Here is a 21584-nt window from a genome sequence, read left to right on the forward strand (position 1 = left end):
CGAACGCTAGATACGAAAAGATTAAAAACGTGTGTAATCTCTGATACGCTGAAGTTTTCTGTAAGGAGACGTTTATGTAACATTTATGGAAGGAGTCTCCAGTGTCAGCGCTTTGTAACACTCAGAGGTAAAGCTGTAGCTTTAAGTTTTCCGACATCTTCAGGACAGAGGAGTTTACGCTTTGCGGTTTCGCACTAACACGACAAGCTGCGTTTTTTTTTTTTGTCTCGTTGACTTGAAGAGAGAGAAAAGAGAAGCTGGTGAGCGAACGACTTTATAGCTGCTATAGCGTAAGTGAGAACATGATGTAACTTGTTTCGCGGATGTTCCACAACCATTGAGACTAATTTGCATATTTTGTGATGTCGCAATTGCAAAAGCTGTATTGCAATAGCAATGATTGTACAGGTCTTAATAGCCTCTGTGTGTTTGTGTGTGTGTGTGTGTGTGTGTGTGTGTGTGTGTTGTGGTAGCAGTGCTGTTGATCGACTTCGTTTTAATTGCATGATATGATAGAGTCCACTTTCCACTCCTCCCTTGAGAGAAAGAATTCCTCTCATTCTTTCTCTCTCCCCTATTTCTCTCATTTCCTCTCTCTTTCTCTCTCTTCTTTTGCTGTCTTTCTCTATCTCTCCTTTCTCAGTATCTCTGTCTTTCTTCCTTTCTCTTTCTGTCTTTCTCCATCTTTCTCACTCTCTCCCTTTCCCTGTGTAGCTCACTTCACCACACAGTCGTCTCCTCTCTCTTTCACCCTCTTTCTTATTCCTTCTCTGCATCTCATTTTCTCTCTCTCTCCCTCTCTCAGTTTAGCTCGCTCTCTCCTTCCCTCATGCTATCTCTTTCTCCGTCTCTCTCTCTCTCTCTCTCTCTTCCTCACCCTCTCTCCCCTCCCTCACTTTTCTCATGCTTGCACTCTTTGACATTCTCTCTCTCTCTCTCCATCTCTCTCTCTCTCTCTTTGCTCTAACACACTCTCTCTCCTTTAACACTCTCTTGTTCTTTCTCTCCCCCCCCCTCGCTCCAGTCGAGCGTTCAGCTCCCGTCTCTATTTATATCGTAGTCCCTCCCCTCCCCTGTCGCTCGGCAGCTATTTCCAGCTCCGTGAAGCAGCCCAGTCTGTTTGTAAACGCCGCCGCTCCACTCTCTCTCTCTCTCTCTCTCGCTCTCTCTCTCACATCTCTCTCTCTCTCTTCGACTCTCTTTCACATCTCTCTCTCTCTCTCACTCACTCGCTCCTTTGCCACACACAGCAAGGGGAAGGTGTGGGCAACAATCTGAATGACCAGAGGACAGGAAAGCGGAGGCTGGTTTGACTTCAGGCTGCGCGTTTGAACAACTCAACTGGTGTTTGATAGACTGGATCAGGACGAGAGATCGACGCTTCCTCTCTCTCTCTCTCTCTCTCTCTCTCTCTCTCTGGAGGCATGCAGCCAGTCTCCGGAGTTAGGACAGTCTGAACCAGAGATCTGCTCCGGACCCTCGGCAGGATTGTACAGCACAGCGTGTTAATTCTCTGTGTGAATTCTAAGCGGTGTGAATCTGTCACACTGAGCAGGCTTTATTCAGAGCGCTCGAGCGATCATGGGACTAGCGGACAAAGTAAACGACTCGTTACTTTCTCAGTGTGAATTAACGGATTAAAGCAAGGCACTGGCATTCGGAAATCTGTTTCTTTCCCTCAAAACACCGGCTCTTTATTTTTCCACACTCAAATGCTGATTCGGCTCTCTGACTTTTTTGCGAGTCGTCCTTCGGCGTATCCGTTCGTTTGTGGGCGGTGCCGCTGCCCGGCATGCTTTTGAAGCCGACCGTGCCGGGGCTGTGCGCCATGTTGCAGACCATCTACGAGACTGAATCCTGTTTCTCTTCGGACAGCACGACCGGCACCAGCATGCCCAGCACGGGTGAGTGCGTCTGGGGCGAGACCACAGACGGGGGAAAGGGGCGAGAGAGAGAAACAAAACAAATGGGGTTAGTGATGGATGGGATTTAAACAGAGATGCCTGACGCTTGTGTTTTGGCATTGCTCGACTTCGCCTTTGAAGTTCTGTGTGTTTGTGTCTTGTTTGTCTTGTTGTTGCTTGGTTTTGTTACGGCTAAACTGATTGTTTGAAATCTGCCAGATGTTAATGGGCAAGCTACATTTTGGGCAAAAAAAAAACAAAGGCAAACTTTTGGGCAGGCTTTTTAATCCGAGTGGTATTCCCGACACAAAACTAGCTCATAAAATCTACTGACATTTAGTAATAATCTGGAGTGCAGTATTTACAAGCCTTTTAAAAAAGAATTCACAAAGAGTCACTTTTACATCCGTCATTGTTTCACGATTACAATACTCAGGACGGATTACGTAGTTATGTCATGAAATCATTGGGATTCCTCAGCTAATAATTAACCAATTACTAACCAGTGTTAGCGAAGGAATTTGTCAGGAATTTGTCGGAATACGGATGGGGAACACATCGCGTATCCGCCCCCGAAGTAGTCGTAGTCCAAGGTGCGTCATCAGAAGGGGGGTTTCCCGGTGTTCAAACCAGGAATTCTTGCTCTAGAGACGACCGAGTCCGTACTGTACGAAGCGACTGCACATATTTACAATCGTGTAGAAATGGTTAGTTTTAATTTTGGCTCAACTTGTTTTACCACGGACCAGAAACGGATGCGCTTTTCGTGTTGGACCACCGTCCTTTAACACGGCTTTATAATTCACGACATTTAACACTTTGTTTGGAGAGAAACCTTCACGGGGTGCGATACAAACCTAAACCCGGACGATCAGCCGATTCGACTTTAGCGTTGTTGGCTTATGTGTTCAGATGTTTGTGCGTTTTGAATGGCAATACAGGTGCCCTGATTTACCTGCTAAATGTAGTTCAGACAGATGTTTAGCATGCAAATAACCTGCGGCGATCCATAAATAAACGCGCCTGTAGCACCTAGTCTTTACTTTTCTTCTCATTTTTTAAAAAGCTGAGTTGTTCCGTGGCTGTTCCTTGTGTCGAATAGGGTCATGGTTTGATTTTATTCTTATGCGCTTCCACTTCGAGTTTCTGGTTGGACGGATTGAACAACTTTCTGTGCTGTTCCACGTTTCCAGTTGTTGCCACGTCAAAATCGTGATTCTTGCACAGAGTGGAAATTTCGCCAACTTTGGCGTTCATTGACCGTGTCTAATGATTACATCGTAATGTATTGGAAGGTTTTAAGTCTCTGATGTACTAATTTGTTGTTTTGAAGAGGGGTTAAGAAGAATAATTGCATAAATTACATCGGCAAGTTCTGGTCTCTCGAAAGAAACGAATTGTTGCTACGTGTGCACAACTGTGCGTCCTGTATTACACCGATTAAAGGTTGCATCAAAAAACTGTAGAAAATACATTATGAATATAACACAAATGAAAGTATGTTTATTTCATAAGTTTTCTACAGTTTTTTTATTTTTAAACTCTGTTAGCATCAGTGGTGCGATTGTGTAACGAGTCTCTACCATGAAACGAACCTGATTTGGTTATATTGTTATCATTTTAGAAGTCATTCTGATCATTTTGAGATACAGACTTATTAAAACCTAGTGAACGGAGTTCTGCAAATTTAATACCTGTTTTTAGGTTGTACCGATTTGTTTCCTAGGTTGCAGTAAATCACATCGTGGATGAAAAACGAATCAATTTGCATCGACTCCGCATTATATTTTACATCTTTAGCTCCAAATTGCGTTCATATTTATTAAGGATAACAGGAGAAACTGGACATCACGTGGTATTTTGTGAAAGATAGAATCCTCATATTGTTAGTAAATCAGCTTGCACGTTTATTGTTGGGTTTTTTTTCATGCTCAAACCTTTTAGTAAATCGGCTTCAGTGTCACACATGGTTTGGAGAAATGAATTCATTTACACTTCTAACATGTGGCTAAAAAGCTGAATCTTGGGATCTCAGATTGCATACTATGATGAAGCGTAAACAGAAAACTGGACAAACAGACTTCGCTTATCATGTCCCACCTCCCTACCTCTGACTTTCTGAGAATCGTACAGTTGTGCTCACGTCTCTCACGTGTTCTTGAGTGAGCTGATCTCAGCAACCAGAGAGTTTAGATCAGAACACGTCCTCCTACGTCCTCCCACATCCTCCCACATCCTCCCGTACCATCCATGTGACACCTGTTTAAATAACACAAGCGCTCCGAGGGAAGCCGCCGTGCTCTGGCTCTGATCTGAGACCAGCTGTGGAACCACCAACGGATTAGGATTGCGTCTCCAAAATACTTTCTCTGTGGTAATCATGGTCAGGTGCAGGCGTTTGGTTTCATATCTGTGTTCATACTGATGCGCAGATTTTGGTTTAGACAGTTTGAGTGATTTATAGCAAATTCCACCGTTGTTTTTTTTTTTTTTTTTTCTCACTTGAGTTTTCACCTACTGCTCCAAGGTGACGAACTCTTCAAAGAATCCAAAGTGCTTTGTGGAGAGAGCTTCTGAGAACATGATGGGAAGATACATCCGGCCCGTGAAACTCTGGCATCGGAAGCCTAGAGAATGATGAAATGCTGAGGCTTTTCTTAAAATAGACGTCTCAAGGGGGTCCAAGCATGAAGAAAGGCAAGGAGAAAAAAAAAAGTTAATCCCTTTTTTTTTTTTTTTTTTTTTTTTTTTTTTCCCCAGAAGGATGGATTTTGTGAAAAGTGCTCCATGGTCTCAGTTGTAACCGGCTGTACCAGGTGACACGGTCACGTAGCAGGTTATTTAAAACTGCCTGACTCAGCAGTGCTTATTCAGCCGTTAAGATTTTGCGCTAGAGACCAGAAGGTCGTGAGTTTAAACACTCGCTCACAAGCGAAGTCCTGTGAAAGTTTCCCGGTTGTAGAGTTAAAATCGGTGCACCAACTGATCATAAGCTAAAGTTTCGCTACAACAGCACACAGGTCAAATCAAATTGTAGGCTGTTTCTATGGTAACCGTGCAAAATATTAGCCAGTTTGTCACATCTGTTATATTTATAGGCTCTTAGACTAGAGAAGGGTTCCTCAGGGTTCTCCGGTTTACTCCCACTTTCCAAAAACACGCCAGTGATTGTAAATTGCCCCTAGTTGTCAGTGAGTGGGTAAATGTGTGTGTGTGTGTGTGTGTGTGTGTGTGTGTGGGGGGGGTGTCTCATCCAGTGTGTATTCCCACCTCACACCCAGTGTTCCCGGGATATGCCATGGATCCACCACAGGCCTGACCAGGATACAGAGCTTACTGCAGGTGAATGAAAGAACAAATGAATTGAAAGTTAACTTTGGACTCATCGTACGAGCCACACTTCTTCTAGATGTCCCTAAAGAGTATGTTTTGTGGCCGAGATGCGTCTACTTTCACAGGAAGAGGACATTTCGACTGACTGAGGACCAACCACAGAACCTCTTTGGAGCAAAATATTGGCGAGATGCATTAAGCAAACCTGTGGAAGAACTTGATGATGAAATGCTGTGAGGGTTTTTTCAGTCCAGGGACAGTATCTTGCTCCAGAAAAAGCTAAATGTCACAGTGTTTAAAAGTTTATTTTCCCCCCGGAAAATGGGACTAGCCAATCAGATTGCAGTTTGTATGATTCTGAAGCTTGTGGCCAGATCAGTGCACAATAAGTAGAAACTGCTTCACGAGCCGTGGGCGGAGTCTGAGGCTTAGAGTAAGCAGGGATTAGCTGGTTGTAGTGTGTGTGCGCACATAGCAACAGGGAAATGTGTTGGTCTGCGAGACTCTAAACCCTCAGAAAGGCACTTTGTATATAATCTTGTAAAACGATAAATTTAAATTTATGTAAAATGTAAAATTCGTACACACACTGTACAAATTACACAGCATCAGCACTCTATATATTCCAGAAATCTTTTTTATTTTCCAAACTCTGTCAACAGCCCTGTTAGCGACTCTGCTAGCACATCTCTCTATCTCTTCATGAGTCAACACGTCTTTTCTGTCACTTTCTAACAGCGCCTACTTCAGTGGCAAGCGCTTTTCAGCGACTCAAACCATGTGTGTGAAACCTCTGAACAGCTCCGGTGCTCAGAATTTAGTTTTTATCCTGTTTTTTTTTTTTTGCTCATAACACACCTGAAGCTAAAGAGTGAGAGCTGGTAGCAGATTGATCAGCTGGTTAAAGTGTGTTGAGAGATTAAATTTGATTTTAAAAAAGAAAAAAAAAAGGATTTAACTTTTTTAAAATCACGTCGCAAAGTATGGGGGAAAATTGTCATATTGCGATACTTGAAGATATTTAAGATGTGATCATATTACATGCTGTTTAATTTTTACTGAGGTTTTGGTATTAAAAGGAGCAACAAAACAGCAGAGGTGCGTCATAGAACCAGTATAGAACCAAGTTCAGAGATTGTTTTTAAATCGAACATCTACGAAAAATAAAATGTACTTGATGTAGAAAAAGTGAGAAAACGTAACAATCGGTAAGCTATCGTTTACTTGATACATGAAGTAATGAAATTAAAAGAAAAACAATATCGATCTCGTGATAAATTCTGTCATAATACACTTTCCTGAGATATCGATGATATCCTGGTATCTTTTTATAACTTTATGTTTTTTTTAATTTTATAAGTTTAGTTACAAACTGACTGGAAGCAGCTGATGTGATGTTAAAAATCTAAAAATTGTATAATGTAAATAAAACATTTTTTCTTGTTTTTTGTTAAATATGTTCATATATGTGTGTGTGTGTGTGTGTGTATATATATATATATATATATATATATATATATATATATATATATATATATATATATATATATATATTATTTTCTTTTAATATTTAAAAAATATTTTAGTAATAATTTAGTAATAATAATAATAATAAATTATAAATTTCATTAAAGAGTTTTTTTTTTTTTTTTTTTTTTTTAATAAAACATTACTTTTTTTGCGGGCAGTTTGTATCGTCCACTCCTTTGTCACGATACACAATGTCAACATTTTTTGCAATATCGATATTTTATTGTCGTATCGTCGAGACTTGGGGGGGAAAATCTACTTTTAGTGTAAATTATTCTGTAACTAATATCTTTCTTTATGTAAAAAAAACTTTAAATGAACATGTTTTTCAAAAACAGGAAAAATACGGATGATAAAAAAAAATAACATGGCTTTTTTAAATTTTAAGTAGCTCTAAATTATGTATAAATCATTTTAGAAATGTATTTCCAGCTCTATATATCATTCCCATAAAGGAGTGAGATTAACCTACACGTACGCCGGCTGTAATTCCGGTCGCTCGGATCGTCATCCCTGGAACACCAGGCCTGTTAGACGCCTGACATTTTGTAGGAAGGAATTTATTCACTTATTTCATGCGGGAGCTGAACAGACGGCCCTGTGTTGGCCCGGGCATGTAGCGCAGAGTTACGGGAATAAAAAATCTGAATCTGTGACGTATAAATTTAGGCGGCTGATCCAGGATCAGTTGCTCAGTGGGTGGCTAATCTCATTTCAGGATGTGTTGGAGTTGGTAAATAAGCCTCACTCAGCACAGGAAGCGTTTTAATGAAACAAACCTCGCTTATGTAACGCGGATCCGCGCTAATCTTTATGGATTAGCCACGCTGACCCCATGACTGACCGCTCCGTCCGCTCGTCGTTTTCCACTCAGACCTCCAGCTTCAGCCGAATCAGAGCAATCAGACAGTTTAGATAAAAGGAAAAGGCAATTCGAGTGTAAGATATATGCATAAGACGTAAATATTTAGCTTATATTTAAATACAGAGCATCCACCATGAATGTGTATAATCATATCATGGCACCCTGAATCCATAGAAAACAAAATATCCACTTTTTGTTTTTCTTTTGTTTCTTTTCTCACCATTAAACATTCGTCAGATTCCATCTGTTCATGTTTTTTTTTTTTTTGGTTTAAATTCACTTTAGCATTTAACTAGCATTTATGATCCGCCTTATTTTTAATAACACATTACTTTTGCATTCATTTTTAACATTAGTTTTTGTCATTGTATATTTTTATATAATATATATTTTTATATTTTGTTTTTTATATCTATATAGTTTTTTTTTTTTCGTCACTGCTAATTATTGTTGCAATTTTTTTATTTGGTTGCATTTTTACTGTTTTATTTACAGGCAGGCGATATGACAAAAATACATCATGATTTTCCAGACATTTCTACGACACACGACACTTATCATAATATTTATTTAAGTTTTTATTTGAATTTTTTTTTTAATTTGAGTTCCATTAAAAAAACTTGTCTGATAGTTCATTTAATTTCTACAAAAATGCATTAATTTTGTATATTAAAAACATTTTTATTTGTAAAAAAATAAATGAATAATATTTAACACTAAAAGGAACATCAACTCAGCTGTTTCTACAACTCTGTCAGTTTGTAATTATAAAAAAAAACAATAACTGTAATTTTTGTAATTCTAAAAAATTGAAAAAAATAATAAAAATATATCATGATATTTACGAGATCTCAGAAAAGTGTATTGTGACTAAACGTATCACGATGTCGATATAAAATCATTTTATCACCCAGCGCTGACCCTGATGTATAAGTTTGTTAAAAACTACCAGCAAAACAGCACTTTAAAAAAAAACAAAACTGTTTAGTGATTATTTTCATATCACTATAAAATAAGCTGCTTCTACCCATTTTTGTTAATAATTTTTAAAAAAAGTCACGATGAAGCTGCAATATCTGAGAAAAGTTTATCGCAGTATTGTTATTATTTCAGAATATCACTCAGCCCTTTATCTTTTCTCTCTCAGAAGCTGCGCTGCTCTAATAATAACTGATAAGAACGGTCTTGTGCGGTGATGTCACAGTGATGTCACTGCGTGGTCTTTACGTCCCGTTAAGAAACTCTCTCTCTCGTTCACTCGTTCACTCGTTCACTCTCCGCGCCTCGGGCACAACGTGCCGCATTGATCGCGGCTTTGCTTTTTTTTGCTCACAGATTCCCCAGTTGACGCAGCAGTGATGATGTCAGAAGCTTTTTGCAGACTCTGAGAGCAGCGAGCGCTGAGACTGGGGCCTCGTCTAACACACATTCTGCTGTTTTTATGGGCCTCTAGGAAGAGAAACTGTTATTTTGGGACCTTCAGAAAGTGGAATTGTTGAATCATGTAGTGAAGGTTGAAGCCCTACTCAATTTTTTTTTTTTAATTAATATTCAGCATGTAGGAGAAAGCTCTTATGAAGGATGTGTAATGGTGCATTTTCTGATCATTGTGTAATTAAAAAAAAAAATGTGAGCACTGCTACGACTAGAGCGCTCGCCTAAAACCCACCGATAGGAGGCGACTACAGATATGGTAGCCATGACGATGAAACGGAAAAAACTCTATTACTTTAAGCTGATTTTGAACAGTGTTTGCGTTTACGGGACTCTGCTTCAGTCCAGGAGACTGATGACGTAAACAGCATCGTATTTCGTGATTTTCTTTAATCGCAGATCTATCGTTAGCGGATCTTCATCCTATAATCAGACATCACGCAAACACGTTCTCACAGAATTCGGACAGTATTTTATTAGCATTTCATACAGTGTAGAAGGTGCAGAACCTGCTAGAGGATAAGAAACGTGTCTTAACAGAGCGTTACGCTGTGAATTTCCGCTACGACGCGTGCACTCCAGCCTCTCCAGAGCTCTACAGGAGCATCAGATCAGGCCGTGCTGACATTTCTCCCAGCTCATTGAGTGGATGAGTGACTGCGTGTGGTGACCCGCTTCCCCTTGATGCACTATTCTGATATTTTGATAATAATTAGATTTTTATTTTTTTTTTAATCACGTCTGTTTACATATACGCAAGAGGTGACGCACGTCCGATTCCCGTGTTTGACATCATTCCTGCGCAAAAATGCGCTCGGCTAAAAACAGCAACTTTTTACCAGTATCATGAGCGAGGCTGTAGGAAGGAAGGGATCCTGTTGATCCTTGTTGAAATTGTGTAATTTTACGTTAGCGTAATTGAGTTGGCTAATCAGTAGGTGACGCCGAGGGAGAGACAGAGACGCACGCGTGTCACGTGTTTGTGGTTTACGTTATGTTTATGTTTATGATTAAACGTTACGCTTACGTTCACTCGGTTCCCGCTTCCTCCTTGCCCATCTTTGAAGATTGTTACATACGGTTGTGTCTAGGGGTGTGGCCAATGTGACAAAAAATTAAGTCAGTAGAAGGTATCATGATATCTATATAACGACATTTATATCACGATATAAAGTGTATTATGATAAATTATATAACGATATCGATGTCGTATCGTCTTATCGCCCCGCCCCAGATTGATCAGATTGATAAGTTTATTTAATCAGGACAGCGCTGACGTCTCGTCGTGATTCACACGTGTCCTTTGAGCACCAAATGATGAGTATTAGACCAGCTGAAATAACAGTGAGCGAGCAGGAAGATCAGACGTGAGCGTTTATGTGTGAGGTCATATGACCAGAGTTTTGGCTATCACGGTCCGAGCCTTTTACACGTACGCAGCGATATCCGATGTGTTAAATCCCCTGTAAAAACCCGTCTGTTTACGGTGGCCTACTGTGTCTGATCTGATTTGTAATTTCGAGTTGAAAAGTGATCTCGAGTGTTTTGAAAGGTAAAATCGGAGCTGGTTGGTGATGTAAACGCAGCCATGGAGGCATCTTTAACAGGGTGCTGTTGTTGTTTGTACGATGCAGCTAAATGAAGAAGGTCTAAATTTAGCGTCGCTGTTCTCGCCCCGATGTTCCTGCTCTATAACAAGACACCACTTTTATTTATTTATTTATTTATTTATTTATTGCTCATATTGTTTGCCAAGTCCTCGCTGCCTGAACCTCACATTACCTAAACTCTAAACCAGCCTCCAATCCGCTGTCGGCTCCGTGATATTCCATTTTTTATAATTTTTTATTTATTTATTTGTTTGTTTGTTTATTTTTTTGTTACTTGTCATCTTTTTTTTTTTTTTCTCTGAGATTTCTGTTAGTCTATTTATTTATTTATTTATTTATTTATTTATCAAAAAGTAGATTGTTCATCTTTTCATTTTTCGGAGATTTCTGTTAGCATCTATTTGTTTTTGTTTGTTTGTTTATTTGTTTGTTTATTTAACATTTTTCAAAAAGTAGTTTGTTATTTTTTTATCTTTTCATTTTTCAGAGGTTTCGGTTAGCTTTTATTTATTTATTCACTTATTTATTTATTTATTTATTTATTTATTTATTTATTTATTTATTTATTTATTCACTTTTTTATTTAGTTAGTTTCATTTTTCACTTAATATTTCCTTTTCGTTTTCTTTTTTTTTTTTTTTTTTTTGTTAGGAATTTTCCGTTTTGTATTTAACTGTAGAAAATACTTGTCTTTAGTTGTACAGTTGTGATGTTGTCGCAGTCCGCTCCTGCTTGACGCGAGCAGAGGACCGGTGCTGCGCCGGTGACGAGGTGAGGAACGTTCCCCGCGTCGTGCTTGTGATAAAAACCCGAGGACGTCAGGAACAGGACGCCACGACCCCGAATCCTCTCTGCAGAAGGAAAAGCTCAGTGGTTTGTCATCGTCTCTGTTTTTTTCGTATGATCTATTACGAGGAGTTGTGAGAGCTCGGGCCTGCGCTGGCACTCTGCTGTGTTTCTGGACTCGCTGGTGTTTTTATAGAAAGGCTTCTGGCTCGATATATAAATAAATAAGTATATATATATATATATATATATATATATATAGGTGAGAGGTGAGAACCTCAGCGCTGCTCGGCTCCTGTACAGATCCCCGCTGAGACGCTCTGCCCTCACTGCGCTGTGGCGAGGGGCGGGTTTATAGCGCAGGGGCGGGGCTACGACTCCTGAACCTCTCCTAGAGAAAAGCTTAGACTTCCAGCAGTCTCTGAAGTGTCCCTGTTTATCCCACTGATGCATTCAGGACACGCCCGCTCCTGCTCCCGCCTCAGTGTTTACGCAGCTCGCCTACAAATACAAGTGTGTGACAGTGAACGCTAAACACATGCAGCAAGCGCAGGGTGTTTGATTTTGTTTTAGTTTATTTAAAAAAAAAAAACAACTAGTTTTTATTTTGAATGCATTTTGGCGCATTTATTGTTTTAGAAATATTTTTATTTTAGTAAATCAAGCATTTTATTTTTATTTATTTTTTTTCTCTGTTGTTTAAACTAGTTTCTAAGTAGTGTATTTAGTTTTTAGTTTTTTCCCCAATATTTTTTCAATCCTTTGTACTTTTAAAAAAATTGTTTTTCATTTTCTTTATTTCATAATTAAAATAGTTTTAGTAACGTTTTAAAAACAGTTTTTGTAGCTTTTTGTAGTTTTTGTGGGTTTAGAGATATTTGTATCGTAGTAATATTGTAGCTTTCTTTTAAACTTCCTATTTCAGTCCAGTGTTTTGGAGGTTTCGAATTTTTCTTAAAGTAATATTTTTTTTTATATAAAATTTTTATATAAATACATTTTATTTTGTTAGTAGTTTTATAAGTTCTTGTTATCTATTTGTGATAGTTTTAGTTTTTTTTTCTTTTTTTATATTAAATATTTATATATTAAAATTTTTGTTTTTATTTTTACTTCATTTTATTTCGATATTTTTTCCTTTATTTTCAATACTTATGGAGAAAGATTTTCTAAACTGAGTCTCGTGAATGTTGCAAAACAAGAAATCTGCTTTATTTGTTTATTATTATTTTTTAAACCAGGGCATAGCTATAAGCTCAAGATCGCTGTGTCCCCGGAGTCCAGTGTTTCGAAGGTTTTTCTTTTAAACTAATTTTTATTTTTTTGTAATACATTTTAGATGCAGTTTAGTTTTAGCTACTTCGTAGTGTAGTTTTATAAGTTTCTCTTTTTTTAACTTTTATTTAGTTTTGATATTTTCGTGCCAGGTTATAATCAGAACTTCTCATACGCTTGTGATGTCATCAAACGGCGACCAGTAGGATCTTATTGCACTTGATCTTATTGTAGGATAAAATGTTGCGTGTGGAGAAAAAAAAAAATCTCTCGTTGACGAAGCTGAATTCCGTATTGTAGATTATAATCGTAGATTTTTTTGCGTAATCCCTTTGAGATGAGAGGAAGCTGGGTTACAGAGGGAATCTCTTCTAACTGTGTGTGTGTGTGTGTGTGTGTGTGTGTGTGTGTGTGTGGGGGACGTTGGGCCGAGCTCCCGCCTACACGCAGTGCGAGTGTGAGAGCAGAGACTGTCTGTAGTGTATACACGGCTTTCACACTTACACTTACACACACACACACACACACACACACACAGCGGAGAGAAATGTGTGAGTGTGAGTGTGTGAGTGTGTGTGTGGCTCAGTCACAGTCTGAATGCTATAAAAAACACGCTAGCGTGGGTCAGTTAGCTTTTAAACATAAATGCTCTGATATAAAAGATAAACACTGAACAGACGTGTGACGAATTAAAGGAAAAGCCCAACGTGTGGTCATGTGATCACGTTCTGCGTTGACAAATTTCTAATTTCTTTCCCCTTCATGACGTTTATGAAGTATTTCCTCTCAACCTCCAATTTCCTATTTCCTCTGTTTCCTGTCTTAACCATAGAATTCTCACTAACTCCAGATTTTTAATCATCGCTCGTATCGAGACGCAGCCGGCTGAGCGTCTTAGTTACTGAAGCTCCGCCCCCAAAGTCACTTCAATCACTTCCTCTTTCTGTCTTAATCCAAAATGGAGGGCAGCTCTACCTGCCGAGCAATTTTATACGTTTTATACCGTAATGGTGTCCTGAAGTCCATCTGTATGGAAGCCTTTGTTTGTTTGTTTGTTTGTTTGTTTGTTTGTTCAGGTTTTTCCTTTAATTTGTCACTCGTCTGTGTTCGTCCCGGCAAAACAAAGCAAAACCCCAGTGAGCTCTACTCTGATTTTAACCCGAGACAGTCGGGATTTTTTGGTTAACGTAAACATTAGCAGATCATTACAGGTATCTGACAGATATTCTATCATTAAATGAATAAATAAATAATAAAAGTCTAATTCAGTCGAATTTAAAGTCGAATTTATTTATGTAGCGCATTAAAAACAACTTTAATGCTTTACAGATGTATTTAAAAATCGTAAAGGTTTTAACGAATAACAAACGCTAGAAAATAAAGCAATGCAGTAAAAGATAGAAATGAACATACTGTAATAACATTTAGAAAAATAATTATAAATAATACTTTTTAATTAGTCAATAAATAATTAATAACAGATAAAATCAGTGCATAAATAATATACAACTAACTAATTTTGATAAATAAATAATAAGTCAGATGAAGTGCTTCACATGTTCTTAAAAAAATTCACAAAGTTTTTTAAAAAATTAAAGTACACTGAAGAAAAAATAGTAAATAACATGATGCAATATAAAGTCGGATTTGTTTTTTTTTTTTTTTTTTTTTTTTTCAGCTTTACTTTTTTGGTTGTTTTTATCCCTTCCCTTTTTTAGTGCATGATTTTTATGTCCCTTTTTCTTCTTGCTTCTATTTTAATAGACTTTAATAAAAATATTTGAATTAAAATAATTGTAAAATTATCTTGCTTAAATTTTTTATTTGTATATTTTTACTTAATCTTTTATAATCTTTTGTATAGTGACCTTTTTGAAAGACTTTACATATATATATATATTTAATTGTTGTTCTTATTAATAAGTTGAAAGATCCAAGACCTGTTAACAGACCAGGCTAATCTGCATTAAACGTATTATTTATTTATCATTTTTACATTCTGGTTTATGCAAAAAAAAGAGGCAGAAAGTATATAAAAATAAAGAAAAAAATGCCACATGAGGTAATAAAATATGCAAATCTGTTCAGCTTAATGTGGAATAAATAACCAGTATATTTTATAGGTTTATGGAAATAAATTTTATCTATTTATATAAAAAAAAATTGGATTAGTGAAGCTAAAAATTAATTTTTAATAATAAGTATCTACTAAACACTAAGCGTGCGGTATTAAAAAGTTCCCGAGCTGTTGTTCAAAGCACTGACAGTCCTAATGGTTTAAAAATCTCAAATGATATCATTTTATTTTTTGAAAGAAGAGCCCTGTATATCTGGGTGTAACGAGCCGGGATCAGACCTCCTCCTCTTTCCCTGGCCGGCTTTCTGAATTCCGCACCACACGTCGAAGTTTACCCAGAAAACAACATTCCAGCCGTGCGAGCGTTTGACGTCAATGCCGGTGCATTTATAGAACACATAAACAGTGGTGCGCTCTCAGCCCGCGGCTCGGCCACGACGTTTCAGCGTCTCCGTGTTTATGCTGCGCGTTCGCTTTCTTCGTCTTCTCCTTCTTCTTCTTCTTTTTTTTTTTAAATCCGCGCATGAAAGGTGGAAGCAGGAGAGTCGAAGCCTGAAGGGAAAGTGTGCAAAAAAATTCTCCCCCGTGCCACACGGCCACACTTCTGGACACCATGTGTGCTGAATGGGTCACTGTTCTGGAGGAGAAGGGGGGATATTATGGGATATTAAGGGATATTATGGGATGTGGGAGTTTTATGGTCCATGGCGCCAAGGCTCATGCGCTTATCATATAAAGGATGATTAGCATGTCGGATAAACTGCAGTCATGTGATCTTGTTTAGCCACACAGGAGCATCGAAGGTTCCTTCAAGGGTTCTTCAAGGTTCCATGTCCATGGTTGCTGACTTGGGTTAAACTTTGGTGGGGGTAGAGGGGCTTCGTCATCGTTATCTGAACGGACACTACGAGGCTCATGGCTTGGACGCAGGCCCTGCCCTGGGGCCGCATTTAGATCTGGATCCAAAACTATTTTGGATCCGCTTCAGATCCAAAATAGATCGCTTTTCTGCAACGTCCGTATTTGTTTTGAAATCAGCTAATGAGATGCTATGGGCTAGCTAAATAGCTGCTCCTGTTAACGCATGCTTTTTAAGTATAATTAAACAAAAGACGTTTAAATTGAGGAGGAGGGGTGTGGCCGTACTCCATACATCACTGATCTGCAGAAAAGACGTGCCAAAGGCTGCGTCTCAAATGGTGTTCTATACACTACTGCACTATACAATACTACACTGTACACTATTACACTGTACACTGTACACTATACACTATACACTGTACACTGTACACTATACACTATACACTATTACACTATACACTGTACACTATACACTATTACACTGTACACTATACACTACTGCATTATACAATACTACACTGTACACTATTACACTGTACACTATACACTATTACACTATACAATACTACACTGTACACTGTACACTACTACACTATACACTGTACACTGTACACTACTACACTATACACTATACACTGTACACTGTACACTACTACACTATACACTGTACACTACTACACTGTACACTATACACTGTACACTACTACACTATACACTATACACTGTACACTACTACACTGTACACTATACACTGTACACTGTACACTATTACACTATACACTACTACACTATACACTGTACACTATACGCTATACACTATACACTATACAATACTACACTATACACTGTACACTGTACACTATACAATACTACACTGTACACTATACGCTGTACACTATACACTGTACACTACTACACTATACACTGTACACTACTACACTGTACACTATACACTGTACACTACTACACTGTACACTATACACTGTACACTACTACACTGTACACTATACACTGTACACTACTACACTATACACTATACACTGTACACTACTACACTGTACACTATACACTGTACACTGTACACTATTACACTATACACTACTACACTATACACTGTACACTATACGCTATACACTGTACACTGTACACTATACAATACTACACTGTACACTATACGCTGTACACTATACACTGTACACTACTACACTATACACTGTACACTACTACACTGTACACTATACACTGTACACTACTACACTGTACACTACTACACTATACACTGTACACTACTACACTATACACTATACACTGTACACTACTACACTATACACTATACACTGTACACTACTACACTATACACTGTACACTATACACTATACACTGTACACTACTACACTATACACTGTACACTGTACACTATTACACTATACACTACTACACTATACACTGTACACTATACGCTATACACTATACAATACTACACTATACACTGTACACTGTACACTATACAATACTACACTGTACACTATTACACTATACACTATACACTGTACACTACTACACTATACACTATACACTGTACACTACTACACTATACACTATACACTGTACACTATACACTATACACTGTACACTACTACACTGTACACTGTACACTATTACACTATACACTACTACACTATACACTGTACACTATACGCTATACACTATACACTATACAATACTACACTATACACTGTACACTGTACACTATACGCTATACACTATACAATACTACACTATACACTGTACACTGTACACTATACAATACTACACTGTACACTATTACACTATACACTATACACTGTACACTACTACACTATACACTATACACTGTACACTACTACACTATACACTGTACACTACTACACTATACACTATACACTGTACACTAATACACTATACACTATACACTGTACACTATACACTATACACTGTACACTACTACACTATACACTGTACACTGTACACTATTACACTATACACTACTACACTATACACTGTACACTATACGCTATACACTATACTACACTATACACTATACACTGTACACTGTACACTATACACTATTACACTATTACACTATACACTATACACTGTACACTATACACTATACACTGTACACTGTACACTATACACTATTACACTATTACACTACTACACTATACACTGTACACTATACACTATACACTGTACACTATTACACTATACACTATACACTGTACACTATTACACTATTACACTATACACTATTACACTATACACTATTACACTATACACTATTACACTGTACACTATTACACTATACACTTATGCTATATGTTATTACACTTCTCACTATACACTACTACACTATACACTTTACACTATTACACTATTATACTATACACTTTACACTTTACATTATTACACTATTACACTTTACACTTTACATTATTACACTATTATACTATACACTATACACTTTACACTATTACACTATACACCATATACTATTATACTATACACTTTACACTTCGCACTATACACCATACACTATTACACCATACATTATTACACTATTACACTATGCACTATACGCTATACACTTTACACTATTACACTATACACTTTACACTATTACACTATACACTATTACACTATACACTTTACACTTCGCACTCTACACCATACACTATTACACTATTACACTATACACTTTACATTGTTACACTATACACTTTACATTATTACACTATTACACTATACATTGTTACACTATACACTTTACATTATTACACTATTACACTTTACATTATTACACTATTACACTATACATTATTACACTATTACATTATACGATATACACTTCACACTATACACTTTACATTATTACACTTTACACTATACACTTTACACTTTACACTTTACGTTATTACACTATACACTTTACACTATACACTGTGGTCAGCTGGTGTAAATGTGCTAGGAGCCCCAAGCCCTGTCCTGTTTTTTTTTTTTTTGTCTTCATTTTTGGTGTCCACATCAGATTATTTGCTGTTAAAAATTTCTTAAAGTGGCATATTAGGGATGATTACATCATGGCCTTTTTGTGATAGCATCGTGTAACCGTGAGTTACGGAGGAAGTGGGAGGGGTCAGGATGGTCAGAGGATGGTGTAGAGATGTCCATAGTCAGTTTTTTAATATTTCGTTTTCATTAAAAGTGCGGTGAGTGATGTTAAAATCAGGGCACAGCGTAACCCTACGTTCACGCTAGCACTCAGCAAGTCACTTGTGTCGATTGTACTGCTACCATTGTCACTTGTGGGCGTGGCCTGTTCAGCAGAAATGCTAGTAGAGATTATTTATTTATTTTTGTAAAGCTAGTTATATACAAGTTCATTTGATTAACGTTATGTGCTCAGCTTCGCACTACTGAAATCTCAGTACACATGTTGCTTGATGTGTCACACACGTACGCAAAAAAGGAACATCACCTGAGGCTTAGTCACGTGAACGCAGAGTAATATGTAGCACTTCTGTAAGATATCTACTCGGAGGAGAAACGATGGTCTCTGTGGCTGTAAACAGAAAAAAACCACATGAATCCAACCAATCAGCACAAGGACGTGTCTCTAATCGCTTCTGAAAACTCTGCCGTGTGTTTTGGGGGCGTGGTTTCAGAAGTGAAACGAAGGGCGGGGCTTATTTGTTTGCACTTTGAGTATCAGAACAGCTTAAATTAAAAAAAAAATCATTGATCAAACTTTTAATAAAAATAATAACATTATTATTATTATTGTTATTATTATCCGTCTGTTTCCCCTCACTTGCTTTATTCTTGCTTTATTATTACTTTATTCCGGGTTTCCACAGACGTGCGTTCTCCCCGAGCGGGGATCTTCCCCTTCGCCTCGGAGCTTCCCGAGCCTCATAAATCACGCCGTTTCCCCACAGCCGCTCTCTGATTAGCTCCAGAAGCGAGTCCGAATGTTACGCTGTTACGCAGATATCCCACGCCAACTTGTTGATCCTCACAACCGTCTCCTCCATCCTTCACCCTGTCATTCTTTATCTCGCATGCCCATCTCTCTCTCGCTCTCTTTTTTCTCTCTATCTCTCCACCCCCATCCTCTCTCCGCTCCGCTCCGCTAACAAGACGAGGACGCAGAGCAGATTTGACAGGGCGGCCTAGCAAGCGTTGCTATGTGCTATTTCTGGAAAGCAATATTCATGCTTCTCTCTTTCTCTCTTTCTCTCTCTCTGTCTTCTTTTCTGTCCATCTCTCTCTCTCTCTCTCTCCTTTAACTCTCTCTCTCTCTCTCTTTCCCGTCTCCACCAGAGCTGGTGTAGAAGAAAATAACCATGACGTAAGCTCGGCTTTCTGCAAAACAGCCCCGTTTAAAAAAGAAAAAAAAAATATCCGAAGCAGGGGGAAGGGCGGAAAAGCTGGAAAACTGAAATCCTAAACGCGTCTCCAGAGAGCCTGCAGGAGCTTGGTGGGCATTTTTCCTCCGTCACACACATCGATCTCTGTCTTTGATAGACAGAGGACATGCAAACAAACGCTAATTGGTGAAAGATGTGTTCATAATTATCAAAGCGTCCTGACTGGCTTAGCGCTATAACAGCGCAGGACTGCTCCAGGGCCACGCAATCAATCATCACGTTAGCGTAATTACAGTCTTCCAGTTCAGACGCAATCGACTCTGAGCTCTAAATGGAAATAAACCTCATTATTTAGAGTCTAATTGTGTTTATGTTTTAACTGTAAAAATAGTTACGTGCAAATTTACGTCAGTAAGAATGGGCTAGTTTTGATTTTGATTTAGAAACGACAGACGAAAGAAAGAAAGAAAACTTTAACAAATAAATAAACAATCACGCTGATCTTTCCTGGTATGGTGCAGCTCTACACAAGGCATTAGTGCTGTTTATAGAGCACAGGAACCTACACACACAGGTCTCTGAGACGTGTGTGTGTGTGTGTGTGTGTGTGTGTGTGTGTGCTTTGCTCTCCTTCCAGCAGGTTATATAAAGCATTCAGTGTTTGTTCATTTCCACAGGAACAGTAACATTAGGATTGTGAGTGCTTTAGTCCTGTGTGTGTGTGTGTGTGTGTGTGATTTATCACACTCTGCACCTTCAGCTCTGCTCTGTATTTGAGCTGGAGGAACGTATCCCATGATTCATAGCGTCGATCGCACGTCTAACACCCCAGAAAAGCTCACGCAACCCCAAAGGACCGTCCTTCAAGTTTTACCTGTCTCTCTCTCTCTCTGCCCCTCCCTCTCTCTATCTGTCTGTCTGTCTCTCTATCTCTCTCTCTCTATCTCTCTCTCTCTCTCTCTCCCCCTCCCTCTCTCTATCTGTCTGTCTGTCTCTCTATCTCTCTCTCTCTATCTCTCTCTCTCTCTCTCTCTGTCTCTCTCTCTCTCTATCTCTCTCTCTACCTCTCTCTCTCTCACTCTCTGTCTCTGTCTCTCCCTCTCTCTCTCTGTCTCTCTCTCTCTCTCTCTCTACCTCTCTCTCTCTCTCTCTCTGTCTCTGTCTCTCTCTCTCTCTCTCTCTCTGGCTCTCTGCCCCCCCAACTTTGTTTCTCAGCACAGTAATTTAGATTCACTTATGTAATCTGTGTGTGTGAGAGAGAGGATAAGAAAGAGAGACTGAGAGCGTCAGAGAGAGAGAGAGACAGAGAGAGAGAGACAGAGAGAAACTGAGAGAAAAACTGGAAAAGTGAGAAACAGAGAGAGAGAGAGAGAGAGAGAGAGACAGAAAGAAGAGATAGAGAGAGACAGAGAAAAAGCGAAATGGAGAGACAAGAAGAGAGACAGAGAGAGGAACAGAAAGAAAGGGACAGTGAGAGATTGAGAGTGAGAAAGACAGAGA

At 38.4% G+C, this 21584-nt stretch overlaps 1 protein-coding gene across 4 annotated transcripts in view; it reads left to right on the forward strand.

Moving 5' to 3' along the window:
• Window positions 1-21584, forward strand: part of hdac5 (histone deacetylase 5) — a 104514-nt gene that overhangs the window by 32912 nt on the left and 50018 nt on the right. For 2 of the 4 annotated variants that reach the window (XM_053228266.1, XM_053228268.1), the window contains exon 1: window positions 1076-1904. The exons of 1 other annotated variant lie outside the window; for it this stretch is intronic. In XM_053228266.1, the coding sequence (XP_053084241.1) occupies window positions 1793-1904 (112 nt within the window). In that variant the 5' untranslated portion in view covers window positions 1076-1792. Of the gene's footprint in view, window positions 1-1075; window positions 1905-11313; window positions 11550-21584 lie in introns of those variants that run through there. One more of the 4 variants, XM_053228270.1, reaches the window with a different exon arrangement.

The sequence above is a fragment of the Pangasianodon hypophthalmus genome, chromosome 23 (genome assembly GCF_027358585.1).
Source record: "Pangasianodon hypophthalmus isolate fPanHyp1 chromosome 23, fPanHyp1.pri, whole genome shotgun sequence".
In the NCBI taxonomy this organism is placed as follows: Eukaryota; Metazoa; Chordata; class Actinopteri; order Siluriformes; family Pangasiidae; genus Pangasianodon; species Pangasianodon hypophthalmus.